This window comes from Poeciliopsis prolifica, unplaced genomic scaffold, assembly GCF_027474105.1.
Source record: "Poeciliopsis prolifica strain line A6 unplaced genomic scaffold, Auburn_PproV2 SCAFFOLD004, whole genome shotgun sequence".
Classification (NCBI taxonomy): domain Eukaryota; kingdom Metazoa; phylum Chordata; class Actinopteri; order Cyprinodontiformes; family Poeciliidae; genus Poeciliopsis; species Poeciliopsis prolifica.
Window position 1 is genome coordinate 14569728 of NW_026562379.1, and position 13262 is coordinate 14582989.

Genomic DNA, 13262 nt, shown 5'->3' on the forward strand with positions numbered 1-13262 from the left:
TATGGATCTCTGTTTATCTCAGAGAGGTTAGTTGGATATCCGTGTTGAGGTAGATTTTTTTTTAGTTTAATGATTTTCTTTTTCAGATGTATAGATGATATCCTTTTTTAACAGAGCTCTATGAGGAATTCAAAGGTTGAAATATGTTTTTTGCAACCTAAAATATAGGATTCTCTAAGGTGAAGAAATATGACACCTACCTATTTGAAGTTCAGTGTTCCATTTTTGGTTTTTTTTGTAGTGCATTGAAAAATATTCAGAAGAAAATGAGAAGCTAAAATAATTAGCGTAATGCTACTTGGCATGATATTGGCTGGCGTTTGCAAAGCAGTCAATTGGCTGTTGCCCTAAGAGCATAAATAAAGAAGACTGTAGATATTAGTCTTTGCATTAGTGACATGATGATTTCTATTGTGTGAATTTATGCCTAATAAGAGTTTTCTAATGTTTTAACTATTAAAATAGGCAGGAAAAAGAATCTTTAGAAGGGCTCTGAAGTATTTTTATATTTCTCCTGTTTGCTATTCCTTTATGGTCTCTAACCTTCACAAACGTTATGAAAAAGCTAAAATTGCAAAATTTTCTTCACAACTCTGGTTTAACTCTGGTTAAAATATGACAAAATGTGAAGAAGTTCTTCTTCAACCGAATGCTTCAAAACATAAAATGCATCATTTTTTGGTCTTATTTTTTAATGCATTGCGACAACGTCAGCTGTTACTTCAGCGGAAGCGCTCTGACATTTTCTCTCATTGACATTTTTCTGGCTCTCAAGAAGCACTCAGCATTTTGCAGTACGTCCCCGGACAGAGTTAGAGGCATGGAAGGTTGAGTAATACTCTTGTCTCTCACACAAGATTCGGCCATAAATAAGTAAAATGAAGAATCCAGAGATGAGCTGCAAGATCGCGTGGGCCTCGGCACACCTAAAAATATCGGTGATAATCTATTATTCATGCTTGGTATTCATTCCCCCTCCCACTGACAGATCTGGACAGTTATGACGAGGTGGCGGTGGTGGCGGAGGGGTCTTCAGACGGGCCGAGCGTCAGCATCTTTCCTTTGTGATATGCTTGCGTTGCTCACGTGATCATTTTTTTTTTTGATCCGCTGGCCACTTCCTCATGCTAGCAGACGTGTTGGACTGCTATTTCTGATGTTTCCGTCCGCAAAAAGCTGCAGCGGTGCCACTGAATAAAGCATCTGCCACTGCATGAAATGTCTTGATTCCCCACCATGACACATAATACAACAGGCTGCTGAGGCCCAGCAGTCGATGCTGACCAGAATAGTAAATAGGGACTTTGTCTATGGAACAGTTTGGACAGAGATTGATGGTTGGTTTCTAATAGCCAGGCTGAAGTCATCCACTCCATTTGCTAGCTGGCACTTTTCTAATTTTATTTAGAGCTACTCTTTTTAGCATTAAGCTATTAATGTCGGAAATAAAACCGTTGTAGTCTGTCCGAACGCCTTTTAGTAGCATTGTTTGCAGAAAAGAAATTAGTCCAAAGTGTTTTCCATTTGCACTCTGAGCGAGTAACATACAGCGAGGGAGAGGAAGAGATCCACGGTGACATGCTAATATTTGCATCAGGATTCACCCTGTAATCAAGTCATTTGTGTGGATAATGATATTTTCGTTGAGTGCCTGGTAATGGGGGTGTTTATTAGGATTGGTCTAAAGTTCTATATTTACCTCTGACAAGCTTTTTTTTTATGGTGTCTGAACTACAATTATATAGAAATGTGCTCTTCCTTCATTACTGTATTCTGATTAAAGGAAATAAACTCAAAATTTGTTAATATGTTTTTATATGACTTTTTCTACTGTTCATGCTGACAAAACCGTCATCAATAATATTTTTTTTTCTTTGCTAAATTTATTACAATTGTCTAAGTGAGACTCAAGGTCTCACTTCTGCATAGGTTTGGATGTATTGTCCCTGTCTAAAAAACAGAGAATATATTTACATTTTCAAATTATGTCCTTACCTGCTGTCTGAATATGGCGTCCATCCTTTTTTGCCCATGAAATTCTACAGAAAAAGTCAACATTAAAATTGTATATTGGAACTCTGCTTCATGCCGTCAGACAAATACAGATATTTTTTTACTCGGTTAACATCAATATAGGCATTTTGTTGAAAAATGGTCGCATTCATAGGCATTTCTTTAAAAAATGCTTAAAAAGTCTGGAAGTAATGTATAGTGTAATGTCACAGAAAATTAATATATTAACTGAGAAGGGGAAAAATGTTGGAAAAAATGTTTTTGTGGTTAAAAGAAAAATCTCATATTTCCACCTACTGATGCCTAACTGCAAAGTTGAAAACATCAAGACGCTGCACTTAATTTTAATAAAAGATGTAACTTTTACGAAAAAAATATTCTTTACATATTTGTTAAAACTTTCACTACACCTTGACAACATAGGATGAAACAGAGAGAAATGTTTACTCTTCTACTCCCCCCTGTGGTTCTGCAGAAATACGCAGCTCAGTCAGAGGAAGTTCTTAACACTGTCAATCATTCTCGTGTATGCACTGCTCATGTCTTCCCATTGCTCTTTTCTACAGCACAGCCTATTCACTACACCAAAACTTAATGTGAATGTGCAGGATAATTAGCAAGGCCATAGATGATTGCAGATGAGCAGTTTTTCTGTAATGGTACTTTGTTTCTCTGACATTAGTACAGCTGCATGGTGTAGACGAGCATGATTGACAGCGCTAAGTCCTTCCCCATTGCTCTGATTGGTGGTTTTTGACTAAGTGATGTATTTCTGCAGAAGACAATAGGAACACAGGGAGGAGGCAAAAGGAGTTTGATTTTTTTCACAGATTATTTGTCTCATGTTATACATACTGGTGATAACAAATATGTAACATTTTTTATATCATGTCAGCTGGAAATTTCTCCAATAAAGTCCCAATGTTCACTTTCTTCCTTCTTCATTTTGATGTGAATATTTAAATAATTTCTCTCGACAGTGAGGAATCATTTTCCCATGGGCTTCACACAGCCTGGAACGAGATAGTTCCACTTTTACAGCTTCATCTCAAGAAAGCAGGGATGGCTGGCTTTTCAAACAAATCCCTTCAATAAACTCACACCTTGAATGACTAATCAGGCACCCAGAATTTGACTGGGTTTCTTTATTGGTTATTATATGTAAATGAGTTCAGAAAGTTCTTTAGGTGTGAGCCTAATCATTTATAGCAGTGTCCTCCTCCTTGTTTACGCTGCACTAGTGGACATCCAAGGTCCTCTCAAGGAGACTTGGCCTAATTAACATAAAACTGGGTTCCTAGGGACCAGGCTACTGTGGGGTGAATGATCTTGCCTCTGGTAAGGACATGTTGAGGGCAGCTCCTAACATGCTGGTGTTAATTGTTTCCAGTGTGTGGCAGTGTTTAAGGCCCAAACATATTAAAAATAGCCATGGTCTAATGAAGAAGTGACAGTACAGCATTTATTAGGGGACCAGCTTTTTTTTCGCAAACGACGACAGAAACTACGGTCAACCATGACTTGGGCCTTGATAATGATGGAGACGAGAGCTGACGGGAGGGGAGATGTGAGACAGCAAGGTCTCATCTCATCACTTTAGTAAGATTAGGAGGTGAGTTTGGATGACTTCCCACGATCGATTGGTGGGGACTGATGATCAGATCTAATTTACGAAGCTTCTTGAGACCTGTTAGACTGAGAATCTGTCGAGGACTCGATAATCAGCCAAGCAAGTCCTGCAATCTGCAGTCTTTTTTTATTTTTTATTTTTTTTACAACTGCATTCTGCAATGGGAAGATAAATCTTTTCTTTTTAATTAGAGCAGGGGCAAAGTAAAGCTTTCTTATCACATTATTTCTCCTTTCTGGATGAAAGAAAACAGTTTTAAAGGTGCAAAGAGCCAGATTTGTGTAAGAGTGCTTTCTGGATATAGAGTTGATTTAACTTAGGTACTGTTTGGATTGGAAATTTAATGCTGAAAACACCTAAAAACACCCTTGCACTTAAAGAGTTAAGAAAGCTTAACTTCTGGTTTAGGGTTAAATGAATCTGTACTGTAAACGTTCACTAAATGGCCTGTAAAGAATCAATGTTTGTTGAGCTTTTTTCTGGTTAAAAGAGAATTAAATAAAAGTTGGGGCCAAATGCTTTGGCTTATCCCCTTCATTTTCTGTTGTACATAAGAACCTGCAGCACATTATTTCTGTTCTATAGTCCTTTAAAAAATCAGTAGTGGCGTATCACTTGTTACACATTTACAAAATTGAGCTCCCTGCAAACCGTCACTATTGAAGGTTATGGAAAGGCAGATATGCTGTCTTTCCAGCCTTAAAAAAATTTTGTTGTATCCTCTATGTAATTAAAACTCAGCAGTATAGATACTGGTTATATTAGGTTATATTATGTGTTCTGACTGCCGGCTGTAATCTTTCACCACATAAAAAACAGTTTTCGCTTTTGTTAAACTTTTTTAATTGGTGCTTGTAAAGTCACTGGAAATGATCTTGGTGCAGAGTGCACTATGGGTGCATACAAATATTAGGTTTTTACTTTTTTAAAATTTAATGTACAATAGTTATTGGCCTCATTGTAAATATCTTCCAACCGTGAATAATTAATCTTTGTTTATTTCCCTGGAATCCGTATCAGTGTGGATGTTTGTGCTTTAGAAAATGTCTCCTTTTTTTGTTTTTTTTTTCTGTACCTTTTCTCAAAGCAAAATATGAAAATTTGTTATTTTCCTCAGGATACCTGGTCTAAAAGTCTTCATGTTTCTGTTTTCTCCTGCACAGCCATGCTTGTGTCATTCGTGGGCAGGTGGTCACCTCGGATGGAACGCCGCTGGTTGGAGTTAACGTCAGCTTCATCAACACTCCGGCGTTTGGCTACACAATTACCAGGCAGGATGGAAGGTAAAAGTTGGCCGTCTTTATCTCAACACTGACTCAACCATCCACACAAGAAACAACAGATGCAATGGACTGATATTGCAATGCAGTGATATTTATGTTGTGAAAAATGTGATTTAGCTGATCTGCAGTGACTAAAAGCACAATCGCCACCACAAGCTCTGCCGCAATTGATCTGCTTTGTACTTTTGCCGGGTCCAATTTTGGAATTCTCGGCTCAATTCCCAGAGAAATCAAACAAAGCCCGTCTGGTGCGCGCACAAGTTCTGATACGGTTGGAGCAGAGAGGTGGTAGCGTAACTCGTGCCAGCTCAGAACGCAGTGCAGATGGATATTATTTGATGATGGAGAAATCAAACAATGAAGTTTAGTTGCTTCATACTTTATTTCTTAATGTTTCCTTTTAATAATTATTGAGTAATTTTAAAGGTTTTGTTTTCGTGTGAAGACAGTCACTGTTTTAATTTGTTATTTCTTTTATGTTTCATTGATAACTGAAGTGAAGATACAAACCTGCAGTGTCGATAAGAAGATCAAGAATTGGGTGCACAAGTCACACTTTTTGTTTTTATTAACAAAATTCTACATACTGGCTTAAATGTAAACACAGGCCTCATGTAGCAAACTATACCTCTACCAAACACTTTTGGTAGCCATTATTAAGCTTCTGGCATTATTGTAGCTGTTTATTAATTTTGCTAGAATTGTTGGGTTTGTTTATATGCATTAGTTTATCACTGGAGTCAGTTTGCATATTTTCTATAGGGTTTAAATTGGACCAACTCATTAACTTAATCTTGGTCTGCTGTGTGGAGTCATTGCTTTGTTGGAACTGCTGTGACCAAGTTTGTAGGGCTATCAATTGATATTGATTTGAGGGATTGTTGATAATTTCACTGAATTCCAATCCAGAACCAAGTTCTGCACATAACTGAAATTAAAGTTAATTTAAGTTTTAGAACTGTTGTTTTGGTAAAATGATGTTTCATAGAAATCATTAAAAACTCAACATCTAGCTTGATATTGATTCATTGACTCTAAAATGAATCAATATTAATGACTAAAAGCATTTTTGTCAAAATATAAATAGTTTTTTTTAGAAAGACCGGCTTGAATTTGTTCCATGGAAAAAAGGGAAAACGTTGACATACAAAAAACTTTCATTTTAAACTTTGCTCTTTTCAGGCACACAGTTTAGGATCAGATTGCACAAGCTCCCTCAATCCCCTTTTATATCTCTGTTTTAGAAGGGCTTTGTAGCCAACGAAGCCGCTCTATCACAGCACAACAGGAATCTCTGTTCATTCTCCAACTCCCACTTCTTCCTGATACTTTTATCAGCCTCATACTCTAAAGGTTTAGATCTGCCAGACGTTTGATCTTAATCATTCTTTTTTTCCATCACTCTATTACTCCCTTTCATACAGAAATTTCTCATCTTACCCTCATCATCTTTACTTATTTTGTCTGACTTGCAGTTGCTCACATTTTCCCTTCTCTAATCCTCCTCCTCCCTTAAAGCTTTTTTTTTTCTGACCACCTTCCTTGGGTACAGGTCTATGTCATTTCCACTGCCATGCCTCTTCTCATCTTTATCTTTCTCCGACATTTATGCGTGTTCCATTTTTCTCCATGCATCACTCAGCTTTTCAGGTGAAAAGCTTTATACTCCTTTCCCTCTACCAGCATATGTGTAAACACTCCTCCATCTCCCTGGTTCCCCCCCTGTAAACATGTCCAGTCTCCTGCAACTACCCCTGCAATCACTGTAAACAGGCTCAGTGCAGCGTGAAATCAGAAACGCACCTGTTCACCCACTTAGAAATGAGAAAGCTGTCTCAACTCATTTCTGTGATGTGTTCTTTATTTTCAAAGGGTTTACATTTTGAAATTACCCATTACTTGTGCTTTCTTGAAAAGTTGTTTTGGTCCAAACAAGAGATTTGTGCAGTTTTTTTTTTTTAAATATGTGGGTTGTTTTTTTTTCTTTTTTATATGAGCAGAGCATCAAGGTTGTCCGATTTTATAATGTGTGTCAAGATGAAACAAATCTGTATGTTATTTATGCAGTTTAAGATGAAAATTAAGGACGGACCAATATAAAAATTTAGTCCGATGCGGGCATTTGATATAAATTTTCATATTATTACTGATAACTAATTTTATATGTACATTCATTAACTTTTTGACAGCTTAGAAAAACCTGAACATGTTACTGCCTTTACCACTGCTTCTCTACTTCATTTAATCTCCCCATAATCCTGTGGTACACAATTATCACTGTCATGTGATAACAAATACCACATGACTACATCACATAAATATCGTTTGGTAATATCAGCCATGTATTATTGATCAGACATATACTGAAATCAGTGTTAGTCCTGGTGTACTGTATTGTTGTCCAAGGGGAGCACACCCACCACTTCAAAATCACTTTCATGTTTTGGAATGTCCTAGTCAAAGTCCAGTTGAAAATCTTGTTCAAGAATTGGAAATGTTGATCACAGATGCTCTCTGATCTAATTGGCAAATCTAAAAAGATGTATTTTGAATACAATTGTTACTTATTAATCATTTTGAAAACTGTATAATACTTTTATTCTATTTCACAAACATATACTACTTATATTGGTGTATTACTTGAAATTCCAACATAATGTATTAAAGTTTGCTGTTGTAACATGAAAAAATGTGAGACAAAAACAGGACAAGTGAATCATTTAATAAAGATTTGTAAGCCAAAGGTAGCAGGTTCCTGGGCAACTTTCTCCATTTTGTAACATGGTGTTAAACTTGATTGATAACATCTCCTAAATCCAGTAATTGATTGGCTCCCATGCCCACGGGTGTTTGTCCACAAGTGTTGAGTGTGTGCTTAGCCTGCCTAGTGTCATGCAAACTGACAGGCTGCCACTGCCAGACCGCTCATGGGTCACGGCAATATGTTGGCACCATTGCAACAGCTCTGCAGCCTCCGGACCGCTTTGCTGCTCTCACCCAGCCAAGGTTGAACCACAAAGTGTAGAACAAGCTACTTTTTTTTTTTTTTTTCTTCTTTATCCCTGCAAACATTCAAATACTTACCCTCAGGGGAAGCTTGACATAGCATATTCTTTTTATAGAACCTTAAACCAACAGGGAGGCTGCCTATTTTAGAGGCTTCTATTTGGACCTACTTCTTTACCTGTAATTTAGTAAAGGTGCCTCCTGTGTGAGGATGCGGGAGGATATGGCCCCGTCCCAGGGGCCCGGTAGGTGACCAGGTGCTAATTGGTTCTTAGCGAGAAGTGACAGGAGCTGCGGAAGTCCAGCGCAGGTGCTGCCATGTCGTTGTCACGATGCAGCCTGTTTACTGAAGCTGAGGTCAGAGCGGAGGTACAGGGCCTTTTAATGCAACAGCAGATGGGATTGCATTGCAGGGCTTTTAGACTGATGTTAGCGTGGACAGGCTTCGTCTGAGGGATCAATAAAGCAGTGGCGGCTGCCTTCATCCGGCACCGCAAAGCTCTCTCTGTGCACATAGAAATGAGAACAGAGCACAGTGTTCACACACATACAGATGAAATTGTTAAATCTGCTGTTTTTATTCCCTAACATAATATATTCATACAGTTACAGTGAAAAAATGTGATCTTAGGATTGTGATCAATATAACTCCTATTGAATATTCAGCATGTATGTGCCTGACAGACTGTTTAATAATGCCTAATGCTGAAAATAATTCTTTCTTAATAGCCTTCATTTATAAACCCATTCTTTATGACTGCCTGCCTCATTGTAACCGCAGCAATATGAAAGACAAAATGTGAATCAGTTCATCCTCTGTGTTTTTCCAGCTTCGACTTGGTGACCAATGGGGGCATAGCCATCGCCCTGCACTTTGAGCGAGCTCCATTCATCACTCAGGAACACACTCTGTGGTTGCCATGGGGACGGTTCTTCGTCATGGACACCATTGTCATGCGGCACGAGGAAAATGACATCCCGAGCTGCGACCTCAGCAGCTTCTCCCGGCCCGTCCCCGTGGTGTCCCCGGCGCCGCTCACAGCCTTCGCCGGCTCCTGCTCGGAAAGGGGGACAGTGGTGCCCGAAATCCAGGTGATGCTCCGTCTCCCGCCCTGCTCACTTCCCTGCAGGAGGAAACCTAAGTGGGTCTCTCCTTCAAATAACTCTTGCCTAACAGCTGGGAGAGGATTATTCATAAACTAAAGTGGAAAAGGAACCATGGCTCGTGGCTGTACTGTCATTTTTATATCCCTTGTAAAAATGGCTGAATTGGGAAGTATTCCTTAGCAGACTGGCAAAGTCTGGAAAAGGAGGGAGTTTGACTGAAGTACAGAGGAGATGTTAAAGTTTGGATTAGCATGAAAAAATAAAATATTTCCCATTTTATATTCCCTTCCCATTTTTTTCTTCTTTGTTCTGTCCTACCTTCCAACATCTGTTTCATCCTTTGATCCTTAGTTCCATTTTTATTTTTTTTATCCTACCATCCTTCTTTTTGTTTAGTCTTCCTTCTTTTCTTTCTTCATTCCTTCCTTTCATTCATTTATACATCCATCTATTGTAATATAACCTTGACTGAGTTCTTCTGCTGTTAAAAATATATATCAAAATGAATATAAAATTGATGATTGTCAACTTTAACATGCAATTATTACAGACAAATGTATTTCTAAACCTTATTTTCTGGTCTGTGCATCCCATTATTTTTCAAAGTTTGGATGCAAACTATATTCTTTTTTTTCCCCTCTTCATGACACTTCATTTTTGACTGAAGTGACTTGTAAATACGGTAGTTTCCACAGCATGACTTCCTGTTTCTACTTGAACTATCCAGTAAAATTTGACCGGTAGAAACAGGTTGGAAAGGGTCAATTAGCTTATAGCTCCAAACAGCCCATGCTTTGTCGCAGTACAAATGCCACTTGCAGGTTAGTGCACTCAGATAGAGATCACAGGCGGAGGACACACACATTCTTTTAAGTGCCATGACAGAGAATGGGTAGATTAAGCTGCCTTTTAAAGCAGGGCCCTGCAAAGTCAGTCCTTAAGGATTGGTGTCCTGTATGCTTTGATGTTGTCCCCTTTTACTCACACCTGAATTAAATGGCTAGTTTTGACCTGAAAATGTGTGGACTCCTGATTAAAACGTCCAGATTTTATGATCATTTACAGAGAAACAAGTCAGCAAATATGAGGTTATTGCTTTAACACATGCATGCACCACTTTACTACAGGATTTGCTTTTAAATTTCCCACCCACACATTTGTTTGTCGCTCGCCCACATCTGCGTGTTTTGTGGTGCAATCGCACACTTCAGCATGTGTGTGTGCTTCATTTTGTTTGATCCTGTTTGTCTTCGGGCATATCTCTGCCCTTCGCATGATTGATGGTATATCTGTAAATTTAGTATGCAATTTAGTCTATTCATAGCAGCCCAGTTTTTAGATAGTTCTGATAGTGCCACACAAGGACATCATCCCATTTACACTTGCAAAAGTAAATTTTGATCAGTCAACCACAAATAGCTGCAATCTGTGAGCATTTAAAAATAAATACATCAGAAGTGACATGTCCTCTGACCAATGTCGCTTTGAGCAGCTGTTTTGATTGCTGCTCTACATGTCGTTTCGGGCTGTGGAGACTGGCGACAAGAGGCGATTTAATTTTAGTCCAGAGGACCAGGCCAACCAAACCATTGCTGTCAGTCCTTGAACTTAAATCTGTACACTGTGTAGTGTTGTGTATGAAAGTGCTCATTTACAGCTTCTATCATCCAGCGGTTGATAAAGGTCCCATACTGAAGGAAATTTCCTAAGGCAGCACTGTTATCTCTCACCAAGCTAAATTTATAACTAAATATGTTATTGTACTGAATAGACTCAGAGCCAAAGGGCTTCCTTGTTATGCTGTTGTCATATGCATTGCTGGAGGGACTGCTGTTCTAATGAAGCGCTTGCAGTTATTAAATCTGCTCTTAGAAATGCTCATTGGAGTACTTAAAAAAAAATCCTTCATCAGATACCATTTTATCCAGGAGCATAATTGTCCACCGGTTAGTGTTTCCCAACTTCCCTCGAGTGCCTACATATGGTTTAAGGCATGTAATTAAAAAGCACAAGACAAAAGGCTTTTCCCTGACCAACTGAGTAACATTAATTATCTGTTTTATCTGTCAACTCATCCTTGTCAATGCCTAACCTTGGCTTTTGATAAAAAATACAATACAAATACTCCTGCTATGTAGCACAAACATGTACTTAATCTTAATTTGTCACACCCATCTATTGAAGGTGTTTTTACGTTTCCCTTCTTTTAATAACTTGTGTTTTTTTTTTTTTTTTTTTGCCCCCAGTCTCTACAGGAGGAAGTGCGGATACCAGGGACAGAGATGAAGCTCAGCTATCTAAGCAGCAGAACTCCAGGTTATAAGTCAATTCTGAGGGTGACCCTCACGCACTCCACCATTCCTTTCAACTTGATGAAGGTTCACCTCATGGTGGCTGTGGAAGGCAGGCTGTTCAGAAAATGGTTTCCTGCAGCTCCCAACCTCTCCTATGACTTTGTGTGGGACAAGACGGACGTCTACAGCCAGAAGGTGTACGGCCTCTCTGAAGCCTTTGGTGAGTGATGAAATATATTTTTCATATGGTGTGGGGGTTTTTTTAAATCCAAAGCACATGTTACTCAGCCCTAGTTTCTCATCTTTGCTCTTTTTTTTTTTTTTTGTAGTTTCAGTGGGTTTTGAGTATGAATCATGCCCAGACCTTATTCTGTGGGAGAAGAGGACTGCTGTACTACAAGGCTATGAAACAACCGCCTCCAAACTTGGAGGGTGGACAGTAGACAAGCATCATGCTTTAAATATCCAGAGTGGTGAGTCAAATCAATATTCCTTTGAAAGCTCTGGTTCTCAATGACTTGTTACTTATTACATCAGTTAAAAAAATAATTTTACCAATTTCATTCAAACAGCACATGATGCCGAGGTTGACAAATTTATTCCAATATTCATCCCATTGCTAAGAACGTATCATTTTTGGTTATTTTAAGCAACTCACTGCCTGTGAAAGTACAACAAAACACCCCAAAGTTGTGTAAATGAAGCATTTTCATTCTTTTACGTATTTTTTTTTTATTAAATGGTGACTGGAAAATCTGAAGGCCACCCAAAATTTTGACAAATTATAGTTCACGCATCACTTGTTGGAAGTGTACAGACATTTTTAACTTTAGGCAGTGAGTACAGGAAACTAAATCAAACCAACAAAAAAACCCTCTTCTGAGTATGATTTCTGACCTGAACTTAATACATATCATTGAAGTATATGTAAGTCAGAAAATTTGCTCTCATGAAGGATCCCAATTCTCTTTTGCTTTTAGATTTGATTGTTAAATAAAGAAAAAAAAAAACTTTTTCAGAAAAAAGATGGATACATTTTCTTCTGTGGAATTTTGAAATGTATGAAAGAGAAAAAAAAGCACATAGTTTCTAAAACATTATCATCGGTATTTTTAGTGTAATTGTGTCAATTTAGTACATAAAAAACTGGTCAAGCTGACATTTGTTATGAAATTTATAATTAAAACATTTGATTCTTTATCATTTTAAGCCAGAGTTATGAACATTAACACAACTTTATACCATGCATTTGTTTTCTCTGTGCTGTATGTATTGTAGACTTATTAAACGCGCCACAAAAGCCTGAGTCCGACCTAATCTGACCATCAGGCTAATAATTTTGGCCCAACCTGGCCTTACTTTCGGCCAGGTTGGGCCCATGCCATAAACCCACTTCACATTTTGCTCATGCAAAATCGACCAAATCTGCCACATGTGCTTGATCTAATGGTTTGGATACAGTAAACCAACCAGCATTTCTGTTTTATGTGATTTTTTTTTCCATGCAGCTATGTCATTCAGCTGTAGTTAGATCTGATTTTTTATATTTGCCATAAATCTTCAGGAAGAAGTGGGTCAATTTTCTTATTGCCGACAAATTACTCCTCAAAGGCAGCGCTAGGAATACGTTTTGGCAGCACCTGTCACTAGCAAGGCTTCACAGTCTGTTTTGCGTCTGGAGAGTCTCATCTAAGGAGATGAGGCATACTTGAAAATTGCTCAGAAAGATGGCACTTTGATCTATAAGGCACCAAGCCTGGACATGGTGTCCAGAGGATGGATAGAAGTGCCTCCCGACTTTTTAAACCAGCACTGCCAGTTTCTCCACCCTCACATCCCCTTCCCCTCCCCTGTTTGGCACCTCCACGTCTCATCCATGCCCAGCATTTTTAGAATCATCCCTAATTTAATTGCTGTCAGACTGCTGCT

General features: G+C 38.4%; 1 protein-coding gene across 3 annotated transcripts in view; it reads left to right on the top strand.

The window, feature by feature from the left end:
• The window catches only part of tenm4 (teneurin transmembrane protein 4), a 212380-nt gene that overhangs the window by 154834 nt on the left and 44284 nt on the right, over positions 1–13262 (top strand). For all 3 annotated transcript variants that reach the window (XM_055028139.1, XM_055028140.1, XM_055028141.1), the window contains 4 exons: positions 4807–4926; positions 8763–9024; positions 11286–11553; positions 11663–11806. In XM_055028139.1, coding sequence (XP_054884114.1) covers positions 4807–4926; positions 8763–9024; positions 11286–11553; positions 11663–11806 — 794 coding nt within the window. The remainder of the gene's footprint in view (positions 1–4806; positions 4927–8762; positions 9025–11285; positions 11554–11662; positions 11807–13262) is intronic.